The 18,077-nt window shown below is 36.2% G+C and overlaps 1 protein-coding gene across 2 annotated transcripts in view; it reads right to left on the bottom strand.

Moving 5' to 3' along the window:
- Positions 1 to 18,077, bottom strand: part of CNGB3 (cyclic nucleotide gated channel subunit beta 3) — a 155,191-nt gene that overhangs the window by 122,692 nt on the left and 14,422 nt on the right. For both annotated transcript variants that reach the window (XM_054246780.2, XM_002759049.6), the window contains exon 3: positions 15,442 to 15,568. In XM_054246780.2, coding sequence (XP_054102755.2) covers positions 15,442 to 15,568 — 127 coding nt within the window. The remainder of the gene's footprint in view (positions 1 to 15,441; positions 15,569 to 18,077) is intronic.

Genomic DNA, 18,077 nt, shown 5'->3' with positions numbered 1-18,077 from the left:
AAATTGAAAGAGCTAGAGGAGCAAGATCAAAAAAACTCAAAACCCAGCAGAAGACAAGAAATAACTAAGATCAGAGCTAAACTTAAGGAGATTGAGACACGAGAAACCCTTCAAAAAATCAATTAATCCAAGAGCTGGTTTTTCGAAAATATCAACAAAATAGACAGACCACTAGCCAGATTGATTAAAAAGAAAAGAGAGAACAACCAAATAGATGCAATAAAAAATGATAAAGGGGAAATCACCACAGATTCCACAGAAATTCAAACCATCATCAGAGAATATTACAAACAACTCTATGCACATAAACTAGTAAACCTGGAAGAAATGGATAAATTCCTGGACTCCTGTGTCCTCCCAAGCCTAAACTAGGAGGAAGCTGAAACTATGAATAGACCAATAACAAGGGCAGAAGTCGAGGCAGCAATTAAGAGCCTACCACACAAAAAAAGCCCAGGTTCAGACGGGTTCACAGCCGAATTCTACCAGACACACAAAGAGGAGCTGGTACCATTTCTTCTAAAACTATTCCAAATAATACAAAAAGAGGGAATCCTTCCCAAATCATTTTATGAGACCAACATCATCCTGATACCAAAACCCGGCAGAGACCCAACAAGAAAAGAAAACTTCAGGCCAATATCCATGATGAACATAGATGCAAAAATCTTCAATAAAATATTGGCAAGCCGATTGCAACAGCAAATTAAAAAACTTATTCATCATGATCAAGTAGGATTCATCCCGGGGATGCAAGGCTGGTTTAACATATGCAAGTCTATAAACATAATTCCCCACATAAACAGAACCAAAAACAAAAACCACACGATTATCTCAATTGACTCAGAGAAGGCATTTGACAAAATTCAACAGCCCTTTATGCTAAAAACCCTCAATAAACTCGGTATCGATGGAACGTATCTCAAAGTAATAAAAGCTATTTATGACAAACCAACAGCCAATATCATACTTAATGGACAAAAACTGGAAGCATTCCCTTTGAAATCTGGCACTAGACAAGGATGCCCTTTTTCACCCCTCCTATACATTATAGTACTGAAAGTTCTAGCCAGAGCAATCAGGCATGAAAAAGAAATAAAGGGTATTCAAATAGGAAAGGTGGAAGCCAAATTGTCTCTATTTGCAGATGACATGATAGTATACCTAGAAGACCCTATCGCCTCAGCCCAAAAACTCCTGAAACTGATAAGCAACTTCAGCAAAGTCTCAGGATATAAAATCAATGTGCAAAAATCACAAGCATTCCTCTACACCAATAACAGACTTAAAGAAAGCCAAATCAAGAACGAACTGCCATTCACAATTGCTACAAAAAGAATAAAATACCTTGGAATACAACTCACAAGGAACGTAAGGGACCTCTTCAAGGAGAACTACAAACCACTGCTCAAGGAAATCAGAGAGAACACAAACAGATGGAGAAACATTCCATGTTCATGGTTAGGAAGAATTAATATTGTGAAAATGGCTATACTGCCCAAAGTAATTTACAGAATCAACACTATCCCCATCAAGCTACCATTGACTTTCTTCACAGAACTGGAAAAAACCACCATGAACTTCATATGGAACCAAAAGAGAGCCTGCATAGCCAAGTCAATTCTAAGCAAAAAGAACACAGCGGGGGCATCACACTACTGGATTTCAAACTATACTACAAGGCTACAGTAATCAAAACAGCATGGTACTGGTACCAAAACAGAGATATAGACCAATGGAATGGAACAGAGGCATCGGAGGCAACACAACATATCTACAACGATACAATCTTTGATAAACCTGACAAAAACAAGCAAGGGGGAAAGGATTCCATGTTTAACAAATGGTGTTGGGAAAACTGGCTAGCCATGTGCAGAAAGCAGAAACTGGACCCCTTCCTGACACCTTACATTAAAATTAACTCCAGATGGATTAAAGACTTAAACATAAGACCTGGCACCATAAAAACCCTAGAAGGAAATCTAGGCAAAACCCTCCAGCACATAAGAGTAGGCAAGGACTTCATGAACAAAACACCAAAAGCATTGGCAACAAAAGCCAAAATAGACAAATGGGACCTAATGAAACTCCACAGCTTCTGCACAGCAAAAGAAACAGTCACTAGAGTGAATCAGCAACCAACAGAATGGGAAAAAAGTTTTGCAGTTTACCCATCTGACAAAGGGCTGATATCCATTTACAAAGAACTCAAACAGATTTATAGGAAAAAAACAAACAAGCCCATTCAAAAGTGGGCAAAGGATATGAACAGACACTTTATGAAAGAAGACATATATGAAGCCCACAATCATATGAAAAAATGCTCATCGTCAGTGGTCATCAGAGAGATGCAAATCAAAACCACATTGAGATACCATCTCACGCCAGTTAGAATGGCGATTATTAAAAAATCTGGAGACAACACATTCTGGAGAGGATGTGGAGAAAAAGGAACACTTTTATACTGTTGGTGAGAGTGTAAATTAGTCCAACCATTGTGGAAGACAGTGTGGCGATTCCTCAAGGCCTTAGAAATAGAAATTCCATTTGACCCAGCAATCTCATTACTGGGTATATATCCAAAGGACTATAGATTGTTCTACTATAAGGACACATGCACACGAATGTTCATTGCAGCACTGTTTACAATAGAAAAGACCTGGAATCAACCCAAATGCCCATTGATGATAGACTGGATTGGGAAAATGTGGCACATATACACCATGGAATATTATGCAGCAATCAGGAACGATGAGTTTGTGTCGTTTGTAGGGACATGGATGAACCTGGAGAACATCATTCTCAGCAAACTGACACAAGAACAAAAAATGAAACATGGCATATTCTCACTCATAGGTGGGTGATGAAAAATGAGAACACATGGACACAGGGAGGGGAGTACTAAACACTGGGGTCTATTGGGGGGAAAGGGGAGGGCCAGTGGGAGGGGGAGGTTGGAAGGGATAGCCTGGGGAGAAATGCCAAATGTGGGTGAAGGGGAGAAAGGAAGCAAAACACACTGCCATGTGTGTACCTATGCAACTGTCTTGCATGTTCTGCACATGTACCCCAAAACCTAAAAAGCAATAAAAAATTAAAAAAAAAATTCAAAAATATGTATATGTTTCCACTTTGTGATTCCTCTTCTAGGAATCTACTAGAATAAAGTACATAATGTTTTATTCATAATGTGATTACCTTCAACTTATGTATTGAGTGCCAGACCCTGAGCTAAACAGTTGAGATAACTGGGAATTGCCTCACTCTGGCAAATGAGTTAACCCCTATACCTTGGTTAGCTAACTTGCAAGTCTCTTGCTTGCATGTGAAAGAAAGAGACAATATGGGGGTGCCTTGTAAATTGCCATTCTCCACCTTGGCTGCCACAGCTTAGTTTACTTTTAGGTTACTTTTAAGTGCTCTTCTCAACTAATCTGCATAGCATTTGTGCTGCTTCTTGAAAATTTGTGCACTGTAAATCAATGTACTAGTTTTGCTATTTTCCATGCCTGAAGTTATCTCTCACCAGGTGAAAATCTGTTTTCTTTTTCAAATGACTCAACTTCTTTGTCTGCTATTGTCACCAGGTAGGGAGCTCTCCCCACCCCCATCTCTATGTTTTCCTCTCATGGTTCTTGTCTCCTGCCAGTGCCAGTCCTAGGCAGACCAATCACTTTCCTCCTCCCAAGAGAATGAAGATCTTAAGAAACACAGTAGGCATCCATTTATTCTCTCACCTTGCTGAGTTTGCATTTTACCTGTTAGCCAGATCTTCGAGCTGTCATCAATCAATTAACTTTCAAATAGGTTCAACCAGACCTCTTTTCTAATTGGTTTATATTTGGACTACTATGAATGAATTAAAGAGGTCGGCTACAAAAACATTCTATTACCATGGAAGACTGCTTATTAAATACTGTCAGACAAAAAATACCTAAGATATAAATATCTAAAAAAATTACAATGTAAAACAAAATCCTAAAAGCAACGCTTATAAAAATAAACTGGAAGAAAATCCAATAAAGCTAAATATAAAAATTATTTTTCATATACTTTTGATTCTTTCTTCCGTAACTGCTTTATATTAGAAACATTAATGAATGTTTTTCCTGTTGACCACATGTCATATTTTATAATGAAATTACATGGTTTGACAGTGAACTTGTTTAGAACTTTTTTATTCTTTCAAGGCAAAAATGGTAAACGGGTGACCTATAGCTGTATTTTGTTTGACCTATCATTTTAAAGAATTTTAATTTATTTTGGTAGTATTGCAAAATATGTAACTCTAGATATTGGAGTGTTTTTGAATAAAGAAGAGGATATGGCATCACTGGGCCCCTTTTCCATATGGCAACCCTCAGCTACATGCACTCTTTGTGACAGGAAGGACCTCTTGCTGCACTTAAGTTCACTTCTGTTTCTCTTTTCTACCTCCTGTCTCTTTTGTTATCAGGTTCACTCTATTGTTTTAATATCCCCAGTGTGCTTTATTCATAGATTTTACCTGCCTGGATTATAGAAATCTGAGATTGTTCACTCTTGTAATTTTCAAAAACCTTCAATCAACCAACCAACCAATTAATCATCACATGGCTCTCCTCACTTTGCTAGGAACACAAGAAGACCCATTTTTTGAAAGTTATAATTCGAATGCTATAAAACAATATAGGAATTGCCCATTTCCACCTTTCTATGCCAAAAGAAAGGAAGGAGACTCCGAAGTTCTGTCAGCTCTGATTTTCTGTGGAAATAGGCAACGGAGCTGCCATCTCTCCATGATAAATAGTGAGGTGATTTAAGATAGGTCCACAAACTGTCTGTAGGCCGGTTCCTCTCTCAGGGCCAATACACACACTAATAAAATTTTTGTCCTTTGTCTGCTGAATCACGTCTAACCACCTACCTGTAAAGCACTCTTGCTGTTTCTGATCCTAGCCAGTTTCTTTTTGGTACAGGTAGTTTTAGGCAGCATTATGAATGACTTTTAAGATAGAAAGCAGATGGAGGCTCTAGCAGGTAGTTACCACTCCATAGATATATATGACATGTAATACGTAGTATGTGACTATTATGTGTAATATATACCTATATATGTACTATGAGTAATGACTTTTTTTTTGAGGTAAGGGTGAGCTTTCAGGATCACTATTTTACTTCTGGGATTATCTGATATATTGGTTTATTTTAAGCTATCAATTAAAGTATACTGTGTTTCTGGTATTCAATTTTGTAAAATGGAAAATGAAATTGTTGAGGTAACATATCAAAGATATCAAGTTAGTTAAATAGCTAACAATTTTAAAGTATCTTAATGCAAATCAAAATTTAAATATCTGTTATCAATCCCAAAATAAAATCATCAGTCACCAGGGAAAGTGGGAGTGAGCATTTTTATGTCTAGATACTTTGCTGATTCTTTCTTTTTTTTATTGTGGTTATGATTTGTTTTGTAATACAGTCTTTTTTATTTTTAGGTAGTAAAGTTTACTAAGTTTTTCTTTTATTGCTTCTGAATTTTGAATTTTAGAACTTAATATTCATTTCTAGGCTGTAGAAGAATTGTCATTTTTCCCTTAGTATTTGTATGGTTTTATTATTTTATCTTTAAAACTCTGGTGCATTGGGAATTTACACTGGTTGTGGCACAGGGGACAAATTCAAATTTAGATTTTTCCATATGGCTACATAGTTGCTCGAGCACTACTTACGTAAATCTACCTTTTCTCTATAGATTTTAGATGCTAACCTTAATACACTATATTTTATATGCAACTTATGTATTCTCTGTTCTATGGGTTGATTCAGATGCCAAATATTAGACTCCCACACAATAATAGTGGGAGACTTTAACACTCCACTGTCAATATTAGACAGATCAATGAGACAGAAAATTAACAAGGATATCCAGGCCTTGAACTCAGATATGGACCAAGCAAACGTAATAGACATTTACAGAACTCTCTACCCCAAATCCACAAAATATACATTCTTCTCAGCACCACATCATACCTACTCTAAAACTGACCACATAGTCAGAAGTAAATCAGTCCTCAGCAAACGCAAAAGAATGGAAATCATAACAAACAATCTCTCAGACCACGGTGCAATCAAATTAGAACTCAGGATTAAGAAAGTAACTCAGAACCACACAGCTTCATGGAAAATGAACAACTGGCTCTTGAATGTTGACTGGATAAACAATGAAATGAAGGCAGAAATAAAGATGTTCTTCGAAACTGATGAGAACAAAGATACAATGTACCAGAATCTCTGGGACACATTGAAAGCAGTGTCTACAGGAAAATTTATAGCAATAAATGTCCACAGGAGAAGCAAGGAAAAATATAAAATCAATATTCTATCATCAAAATTGAAAGAGCTATAGGAGCAAGATCAAAAAAACTCAAAAGCTAGCAGAAGACAAGAAATAACTAAGATCAGAGCAGAACTCAAGGAGATAGAGAGACAAAAAACCTTTCAAAAACTTAACAAATCCAGGAGCTGGTTTTTTGAAAAGATCAACAAAATAGACAGACTACTAGCCAGATTAATAAAACGGAAAAGAGAGAAGAATCAAACAGATGCAATAAAAAGCGATAAAGGGGATATCACCACAGATTTCACAGAAATACAAACCACCATCAGAGATTACTACAAACAACTCTATGCACATAAACCAGTGAAAAGAAATGGATAACTTCCTGGACACTTGCACCATTCCAAGCCTAAACCAGGAAGAAGTCAAAACCCTGAATAGACCAATAACAAGGGCTGAAGTCAAGGTAGGAATTAATAGCCTACCAACCAAAAAAAAAAAAAAGCCGAGTTCCAGATGGGTTCACAAAAACTACAAAAGAAATGACACAAAAAAATAAAATTGATAAACATTAGTGAGATTAACCAAGAAAAGAAGAGAGAAGGTTCAAATAAGCTCAGTTAGAAATAAAATGGGAGATACTACTACTGATACCACAGAAATACAAAAGGTTATTCAAGGCTACTGTGAATACCTTTACACACATAAACTAGAAAACTTAGAGAAAATGGATAAATTCCTGAAAATATACAACCCTCCTAGATTAAACTAGGAAGACACAGAAACTCTGAACAGACCAATAACAAGCAGTGAGATTGAGATGGTTGTAAAATATTGCCAACAACAACAAAAAAAGTCCAGGACCAGATGGATTCACAGGTGAACCCTATCAGACATTCAAAGAAGAATTGGTACCAATCCTATTGACACTATTCTACAGGACAGAGAAAGAAGGAATTGTCCTTAAATCATTCTATGAAGCCAATAACACTCTAACACCCAAACCAGGAAAGGACATAACAACAACAAAAAACTACAGATCAATATCCCTGATGAAAAATAGATGCAAAAATCCTTAACAACATACTAGCTAACCAAACCTAACAGCATATCAGAAAGATAATCCACCATGATAAAATGGGTTTTATACCAGGGATGCAGAGATGGTTTATCATTCATAAGTCAATAAATGTGATACATGACATAAAGAGGATTAAAAACAAAATCACATGATCATCTCAGTAGATGCCAAAAAAGCATTTGACAAAATCCAGCATCCCTTTATGATTAAAACCCTCAGCTAAACTGGCATAGAAGGAACATGCCTTAAGATAATAGAAGCCATCTCTGATAAACCCACAGCCAACATTATACTAAACGGGGAGAAGTTGAAAGCATTCCTCCTGAGAAGTGTGTAAGACAAAAATGTCCACTTTCACCACTTATTTAATCTAGCCAGAACAATCAGACAAGAGAAAGAAATCGAGAGCATCCAAATCAGTAAAGAGAAAGTCAGACTGTCACTGTTTGCTGATGATATGATCTTATATGAAGAAAACACTAAACACTTATCCATAAAGCTCCTAAAACTGGTGAATGAGTTCAGCAAGGTTTTAGGATACAAATTAATGTACACAAATCAGTAGTTCTGCTATACACCAGCAGTGACCAAGCTGAGAATCAAATAAAAAACTTGACTCAATTTACAGTAGCTACAAAAGTAAAATAAAATACTTGGGAATATACCTAATAAGGAGGTGAAAGACATCTACAAGGAAAACTACAAAACACTGCTGAAAGAAATCACAAACAGCACAATCATGAAAACACATCCCATTGTGTAAATGACCACACTGCCGAAAACAATCTACAAATTCAGTGCTATTCTATCAAAATGCCACCATCCTTCTTTACAGAACTAGAAAAAACAATTCTAAAATTCACACGGAACCAATAAAAAAAGCCTGCATAGCCAAAGCAAGACTAAGCAAAAGAAACAAATCTGGAAGCATCACATTAGCCAATTTCAAGCTACACTTTAAGGTCTTAGTCACCAAAACAGCATGATACTGGTATAAAAATAGGCACATTGACCTATGGAACTGAATAGAGAACCCAGAAATAAAGCCAAATACTTACAGCCAACTCATCTTTGACAAAGCAAACAAAAAATGTAAAGCAGGGAAAGGATACCATTTTCAACAAATGGTGCTTGGCTCATTGGCAAGCCACATGTAGAAGAATGAAACTGGATCCTGATCTCTCACCTTATACAAAAATCAAATCAAGATTCAAGATGGAAGGCTTACATCTGAGACCTGAAACCTAAAATTCCAGATGATAACATCAGAAAAAACCCTTGTAGACATTGGCCTAGGCAAAGACTTCATGACCAAGAACCCAAAAGTAAATGCAACAAAACCAGAGATAAATAGATGAGACTTAATTAAACGAAAAAGCTTCTGCACAGCAAAATAAATAATGAGCAGAGTTAACAGACGACCCACAGAGTGGGATAAAATCTTCACAATCTATGTATCTGACAAAGTACTAATATCCAGAATCTACAAGGAACCCAAACAAATCAGAAGAAAAACAAACAAACAAATAATCCCATTAAAAAGTAGGCTAAGGACATGAATAGACAATTCTCAAAAGAAGATGTACAAATGACCAACAAGCATACAGAACAATTCTCAACATCACTAATGATCAAGGAAATGCAATTCAAAGCCGCAAGACAATACCATCTTACTCCTGCAAGAATGGTCATAATCAAAATATAAAAAAATAATAGATGTGGGCATGAATGTGGTGAAAAAGGAACACTTTACACTGTTGGTGGGAATGTAAACTAGTGCAATCACTATGGAAAACAGTGTGGAGATTCCTTAAAGAACTAAAAGTAGAACTACTGTTTGATCCAGCAATCCCACTACTAGGTATATACCCATAGGACAAGGAGTCATTTTAGGAAAAAGGTACTTGCACATGTATATTTATAGTAGCACAATTTGCAATTGTAAAAATATGGAACCAACCCAATGCTCATCTATCAACAAGTGGATAAAGTGTGGCATGCATGTATATATATATACATACCATGGAATACTACTTAGCCATGAAAAGAAACAAGACAACGGCATTTGCAACAACTTGGATGGAATTGGAGAGTATTATTATTATTATTTGAGACAGAGTCTTGCTCTGTTGCCCAGGATGAAGTGCAGTAGCATGATCTTGGCTCACTGCAACCTCCGTCTTTGGGTTCCAGAGATTCTCATGCTTCAGTCTCCCAAGCAGCTGGGATTAGAGGTGCACACCACCAGCCCAACTAATATTTGTATTTTAAGAGAGATGGGGTTTCACCATATTGGCTAGGTTGGTCTCAAACTCCTGACTTCAAGTGATCCACCTGTCTTGGCCTCCCAAAGCACTGGGATTACAGGCATGAACCACTGTACCTGGCCAGAATTGTAGACTATTATTCTAAGTTAAATAACTCAGGGATGAGAAACCAAACATTGTATGTTCTCACATAAGTGGGAGCTAAGTGTTCTTATGCAGAGACATACGAATGACACCATGGACTTTGGAGACTCTGAGGAAAGAGTGGGAGGTGGGTGAAGGATATAAGTTTACACATTGGGTACAGTGTACACTGCTCAGGCGATGGCTGTACAGTGTACACTGCTCAGGATGAGCTCAGAAATCATCATCAAAAGACTTATTCATATAACCAAACACCACCTGTTTTCCCAAAATCTATTGAAATAAAAATAAATAAAAAATGATTTGATGATCTGTTGTTTAAAGTGTTTTCAATGTTTAATTTTAACAGTATTGCTTACCATAGAGGAAAACTTCAATTTGGGGCTAAAAGTAATACTGCATTATTTCTATTATGCATCCCACAAAATTGGCAAGTGTGTAGTTGTAGGTTTCCTTTTTTAAAAAAATAAGCTTATAAATTATCAAATATAAATTGCATTTTCTTTTTGTAAACTTGATAGCTGACATTCCATTTCTATTTCAACTGCAAAGTCACATATGGATTTTTAAGCAACTTTACTGCAGTGATTCTTGCTTTTTCTAGCTACAAGACAATAAACATCAGTGTTTATGAGTGGTGATAAGATTCTGAATTCTATTCTGCTCTCATTGTTCCTGCTGTGAAACCTATTGATTGCCTATTTTAAAACCACCCAAATAGAGACTGATTGCTATTATGTACAAAGAAGAGTGTTCATAGAAATAACATTCCTTCTCAGTATTATAAGTAACAACGGTGATGAAAGGCATATACTATAGTGTAAAAGTCAGTCTTGCAGCACACCCTAGTCACAGGCACTGAACATTTCACTCGCTTGTTCATCATTTAACCACTTAACCTACCAGCCATTCAACTCTGTCTCCTTTTTCTGACATAGCTATTTGACATTTCCAGGCAAAACACATCTTTTGTTTGCTATTCATTAGCGTCCATCAAAATATATATTTTTAATATTAAAAAATACAGCTGGTTTGAGACAAAGTGCCAGAAATAAGCTGTTTTTCTTGGTAATGAACAAATAACATCAGTGTGATGTCCCAGGGGTGAACCCTGTTTCTTTCAAAAGCTAAGTGTTTTATTTGACAAAATAATGAATTGTTTGCTTTTGGGGCCAAAGAGTGGGACTTATACAGTTTCAATTCCTTTATGTACATAATGGAGATGTGTCAACTTGACTGAACCACAAGGTGCCCAGATATTTGGTCAAATATTATTCTGGGTGTGCCTTTGAGGATATTTTGGATGATATTAACATTTGAACCAGTAGACTGAGCAAAGCAGATTGCTTTTCCTAATGCGTGTGGACCTCACTGAGTCAGCTGAAAGCCTGCATAGAATCAAAAGGCTGACTCTCCTGAGAGAAAGACTGCACTCCTGCCTGATTGTTTGAGCTTGAACATTGGTCTTTTTCTGACTTTAGATTCAAACTGAAACATTGTTTCCTGTTGGGCCTTAAGTTTCCTGGCTTTTTGGGCTGGAATTTATACCATTGGCTCTTGGTTCCCAAGCTTTCAGAATTATACTGGAACTACATCATTGGCTCTCCTGGGTCGCTTACTGACTGCAGATCTTGGGACTTCTCAGCCTCCATAACTGCATGAATCAATTCCTTATAATAGATTTATTTCCCTATATATGTATATATCCTGTTGGTTCTATTTCTCTGGAGAACCCTAACAGATACACATAATAGTCTCTACATCTCTGCTCCTCTTGGTGTTCACTTCTGCCCATCTTTTAAGCAGGACAGAAACTAAAGGTGTAATCAATAATATCACACTGCACTTCTCACACACGGACAGCAAAATCCACACTATGCATTCTCCCCAGTACCTATTGATCAGTTCAGACATATTAATCCCTATTCAGCTCAAAGCTTAGACAAGAAGATAAGGTAATTGCACTTAGAATAAGAAACCTTATTTTAAATTTTCTAAGTTTAAAAAATTGAGGTGAGAACTAGTCACTTGCACAGCATCTATATTTAGTTCCTGCAATCAATCAAACACTTAAATTTTTTTGAAGAGAAAGAGCTTTTTAAAACCTGACTTTGCCCAAGGTTAAAGATGCTGATATTTAATAACTGAAAATACAAAGGTGATCTTTTAGTTATCAAAAGCATTGTGAAGTAATAATTTCAATAATTGTTATATCATTGATATTTTCTTATGATGTATGAAAACTCTGTCTCCAGGATTCTAGATGTGGAACTGTTGTTGCCCATGAGATCAGAACAGAAATCTTCGGTCAGTTCTATATGTTACTGAATGTTAAGATTCCCATTAATTTTAGTCAAAGGTGATACTGGAGCTTCTAGTGCCCCTTTCAAGTTGTCCTTTCAGTGCAACTGCTTGGAAATCCTGAGAAAATGTGTGAACAACCATCTAATAAGGAAGCAAGAACTTTAAGCTAACTCGGGTATACTCAGTTTGTTAATCCTTCTCAAACCACTTAGCTATCTATATTGCAGCAGGAAGACACTAAAATGTGTTCTGACGAGATTACGTCGTTTGCAGCAACACGGGTGGAGCTTCAAGGCATTATCCTAAGTGAACTAACACAGGAACAGAAAACCAGACACCACATGTTCTCACTTACAACTGGTAGCTAAACACTGAGCATACAAAGACACAAAGGAGGAAGCAATAGACATCAGGGCCTACTGAGGATGGAGGGAAGGAGTAGGCTGAGGATAAAAAAACTACCTATTGCATACTGTGCTTATTTTCTGGCTCATGTACATCAAACCCTTGCAACATGCAATTTGTCTGTGCAATCAAACCACATGTGTAACCATAAAAATGTGTTCTAGATTTAATAATTTTGCCATCTCAGGAGAGTGATAGTGATGAAAAGCCATGTTAGAAGAGAAGTAAGGAATTGAGAGCTTTACAGCCTCATGTTTTTTCCTCATTATCTTTGCAATCTGCTACTGGTTATTCCTGCTCTTATCAAAAATTCTGAGCGGGAAAGAATGGCAAGACTTGGAGAGCCATTTGTATCTTGCTCTCTCCTCCTGCAGAAGCTACACAGTTTTGAAAATCTAGAAGTTCAAGTAAACCCAATACGTTTGGATCAATCAATTAATTCATTTGTTAAATATTTATTGAGTATTTACCGTGTGCTAGGCATTATTGATGTAGGTACTGGGGATACTAATCATCAACAAAAACAGACATGGCCCCTGCCATCATGAAGCACACAATGTAGAGAATGAGACTGATGGGGTTTTCAGGCCGATAATCATAAAAAATGCATCAGCAATAAATGCTGTGATAAAGGTCTTATAATAGGGGCACATGGTCTAGTTAGGATCAGGGAAAGCCTTCCAAAGGAAGTAATGATCATACTCTTAGATGAAGAATGAGTAGAAGTTAATTAGGGAATTGGGAGGAAAGACTAGAACAAGCAGAGGAAGTACCACTTGCAAAAGTCTGCAGCAGGAGGGAACATGACAAATACAAGAGACTGAAATAGAATAAGTGTGACTGGAGCAGAGAGGATGGAAAGTTGCGTGCTGGGACAGGACAAAGTAAAATCAGGTGAGAGACAGACCAGGTAGGGCCTTAGAGGGCATGTCAAGAAGTTTTGTGTTTTTGAGGTATGCTGCTTAACCCCCACTTCTGGTTAGTTGAAAGGTTTCCACTTCCGCATTTCAGAAGAGTATTCAAAGTACTAGGAATGGGGCCAGGTGCCATGGCTCATGCCTGTAATCTCAGAGCTTTGGGAGGTCGAGGTGGGCAGATCGTGAGGTGAGGAGATTGAGACCATCCTAGCTAACACAGTTAAACCCTGTCTCTACTAAAAATACAAAAAATTAGCTGGGCGTGGTGGTGCATGCCTGTAGTTCCAGCTACTCGGGAACCTGAGGCCGGAGAATTGCTTGAACCTGGGAGGTAGAGGTTGCAGTGAGCCAAGATTGGGCCACTGCATTCCACCGTTGGTGACAGAGCAAGACTCTGTTGAGAAAGAAAGAAAAAAGAAAGGAAGGAAGGAAGGAAGGGAGGGAGGGAGGGAGGGAGGGAGGGAGGGAGGGAAAGAAAGAAAGAAAGAAAGAAAGAAAGAAAGAAAGAAAGAAAGAAAGAAAGAAAGAAAGAAAGAAAGAAAGAAAGAAAGAAAGACTAGGAATGAATACGAATTAAGAAGACTTTATCTGCCAAAAAATTATGGCTTCAACTTCACTCCTTTGGAAATCTATTAATTTCCATGGGTTATTACAAAAAATAAACATATTAAAATTAATGCTAGTAAGGAAGATTAGTTTAGAAGGCTAGGAGTGTATTGATGTGAGGGAGGTAAAAGTTCTCTTTGGGAATTCAAATCTTTTGAAGTCTAATATTAGGAGAGCTGACACTATTACTATAAGCAAATGAATTAACCTTTCAGTGTCTTGGGTTGTTTATCTGTTGAGTGAGGATAACTTAAAATCATTCTGTAAACAACAATAGTCATAATATAAATAATTACTTGTCCTGTTGTTAGATTTTAGTCCTTACCTCAGAATTTAAATATCCCTCTGCCAAAATAATATGTCGTTTTATTTTTGTCAAATAACATTGTGTTTATGTGCACATGTGTGTATATCTGTGTGTATGTGTGTGATAGAATGAGCTTGTTTTTATTTTCATATAGGCAAATTTGTGTTTACTGAAAAAGCATTCTTTCTTTCTGATGCCAATTGTTTATTCAGCAATTTCCTGGGTCCTAGATAATCATGATGACTTCTACTGACAGCAGATAGTTTAACACAGTAGAGGCACTGCTGAGGGAGAAGGTGGGGTGGGGTGGGGCAGAGTGGGATGGACGAATAGGTATTTTTAACTTCTTTATAAGTGACAGCTTTTTTTTGTCTACTAAATAAGAAGAATGTGCTTTTATGGTTTCATAAACATATTGCAGTTATATCAACTATAGTTAAGCTATTCAAAGTGAATCAGCAGGTACATATTAGTATGCCAAGAAGTGGCAAAATGAAGGACCTCCTTGGGATTTGTTGCAGATTTAATATTCACATTTAAATTGTCATCTCATTTGTGGCATTTCCAATAATTTTATGGGAAGTATTTATAAAAGTGTGTTCCTTCAGTGGCATAAATATACCCGAGTTCTGTAATTATTCCTGGTTAGCATGCCACACTTTCTTTAGTAGATAAAAGGAAATCATAATCAATCTTTGGAAACAATAATATATTTACAGAATTGGAATAGCTATTTCTTTGCGAACTTAAAAAATTTTCATTTCTTTTTAAAAATTCATGCCTAGTAAATATATAGGCTGTTTCCATGATGATACAATGATTCATACACATAACAGCAATGTTTTTGTTGTTGTGATTTGGCCTATAGCCAAATGGCTGCCTAGAAACGCTGGTTAATGGCCATGCCTGGCCAGTGATGAACTGGACAGAACCAACCTTTTAGTTATGATATAGTTCTCTTGTATTATGTGAATATTGATTTTTTTTTCTGGCTTTATATTCAACTAAAGGGGAGAATGGATATTTGAGCTTTTTAGGGCAGGCTGAGCAATATCTCTTAACATGTGTTATGTGTTTTGCTAAATGTTCACCTGTTTGGACCTTCTTTCCCAGGGTCCACTTCCTTCTCCTCCGGCATTGTTCTGGTTGGTTCTGCTGCATTTTGAGGGTCAGGGTTTGTTGTCAGATTTCCGGAGGAATTTTTCTTGGAAAGTTTGTCTGTGAAAAAAAATCCACATAGATAGAAGAATGTATGCTACTCTTGACCCAGTTATATTTGACAACCTGAGCTACAAAGATGCTGCTTGTTTTTTAGAATAGTCTTCTCATGAATACCTCCCCTGGGACTTCTGCTAAACAAAGCAGGACTTTATGCAGGAAGAATTAACCTGTAGACACTTTCAGGCCGATGAAAAAAATATGCTCATATGCTATTTAATGACAGAGAGATATTCTGAAAAATGCATTGTTGGGTGACTTAGTCATTGTACAAAAATCATAAAGTGTACTTGTATTGTATGAATCCTGATATTATAGCCTACCACACACCAAGGCTATACAGTATAGCTTCAAATCTTCTGTAGTCTAACATTAGGAGAACTGACCCTATTACTATAGGCAAACGAATTAACCTTTCAGTGTCTTGGTTGCTTATCTGTTGAGTGAAGATAATGATGATCCACTAATAAGACTGAAAATCAGTCTGTAAACAACAGGCTCCTATGCTACAAACCTGTGCAGTATGTTACTGTACAAAATGCCTTAAGCAATTCTAACACAATGGTCAGTCAGTCAGTCTGTGTATGTAAACATAAGGGAAAAGGTTCAGTTTGAAATATGTTATTATAATCTCATGAGACTACCCTCTTTTATGCAGTCTGTTATTGATGGAAACATCTTTATGCAGCACATGACTGTAACTGAAGATGGTGTATAATATAATGAAGAGTTCACAAGATGTATTTCTTTCTGATATTGGCAAAGCTGAGAATAAGAATTCATCATTCAGAAGGCATGTTTTGCTAAAGTATTCATAATTTTGGGATGAAATCGATACATCATAAAATTCAGAAAAGTATGGAGAAAAGTGATGTGATTGACATTATTTTAGCACTTGCATTCTCTGTTTCTATGAAATCAAATTTTTGTTCTTGGCTTGCCCATCTTTAAGTCGTGAAATTTTTTTCTGAAGAAACAACACAAACTAATGTGTACTAGCTTTATTTTCAGTACAGAAATTAATTTCTTTCTCTCAAGACTACGAATACAATATCCAATTAATATAGTTTAAATTGTAATTTACCCAGAGAATAATCAACTTACTGGTAAATATTTGGATTATAGGGAAGATTTTAGAGAAAGTAAATTACTTAATATTAAAAGAAAACATAGAAGCAGAAAAGAAATAAGAACAAATACAATTTACTGGTTATTCATTATCCAGCTTCCAACTTATTTTTAATTGTATGTCTTGTGCTTAGAATATCAAAATGGAGGCCCAAATCATCACTCTTATTTTCTCGTTATACATTATAAAGATTTAAGCAAACCCAGTATTGAAAATTTGGATTTACTGAAGTGATAAACCAGGGGATGATTGCTTTACACAAGTTTTCACCATAACAGTCCTTTAATATGAACATTTCTAAGATCCATCTAAAAATCTTCCAATGTATTAAGCTTTTCAGGAACAAGTTTCAGTAATAAAGGAAATCATAAAATTGAATTACTACTTAAAGTTTTTAAAAGTTTAAGACTAAGAAAGCTTAAATTCTCAAATTTCCTAAGACAGTTTTCTTCATTGTACATCACCTATCTACTTTTATTTTGGAATTATAGTATTTTTGGCTAGAAGATAGAAAACACAGTACTAGCTATGTTTTTGTTACGTTTCAATGAAAAAGAAAAACACAGTTCCTCAATTTACTTGGGATACAAAGTCTAAATATAATCACATCCTTGAAATCTGTGTGTAAAGATTATGTTTAGGTAAAATATTGAAAGTTGTAGGATAGGGACCCTTCTGTACAAGCACATGTGGTACACTAATGAGTTCATCAGTATCCAACAGATTTCAGAATAAAAAAATAGCACTTTCAATATGTCATTTTGTACTAATAAGCTTTTGATGAAAATAGGAGAGAAGGATCTGTGTGCATTATTTGTTTGGGTCAAGTCATATTTTTTCATTTTTCTCTACCCAATCAAAACAAAAATCATATAGATCAGATCTCTGACAAATTGCCATTTTGTTTTGCTGTCTGTGAAAGTGGCAGCCTAATCCTTTTTCATATCCACAAATACTTGGACAATTGCTGTATGATATTTAGAAGCAGAATTCTTAATCACTGGCCATGGATGTCTAGTGCATTTTTGGTTTGAAATCCTTAAAGCCATATGTTATATATACCTTTTATTACATAGAAAGGATCCAGAGTTATCATGAGCTTCCCAAAGGAGTCTGGACCAAGAAAAATGTTATGAATCATTGTATTCTCACATGTTTCTAGGAGCACTTACCCTAAAAGAAAATTAGGATTGGTAAAGAACATGAAATATGACTAAAAATCGGAAAAAAAAAATCCTGAATGTAAAACAGGTAGAATCTGCATACCATTTCTTAAAGGCTTTTATTGGCTATGGTGGATTTTTTTTATTTTTATTTTTATTTTTAGACATGGTCTCACTCTGTCACCCAGGCTGGAATGTGGAGTGCCGAGGCATGATC

This window comes from Callithrix jacchus, chromosome 16 (assembly GCF_049354715.1).
Source record: "Callithrix jacchus isolate 240 chromosome 16, calJac240_pri, whole genome shotgun sequence".
Lineage (NCBI taxonomy): Eukaryota > Metazoa > Chordata > Mammalia > Primates > Cebidae > Callithrix > Callithrix jacchus.
This window is presented reverse-complemented; position numbering and strand designations above follow the sequence as displayed.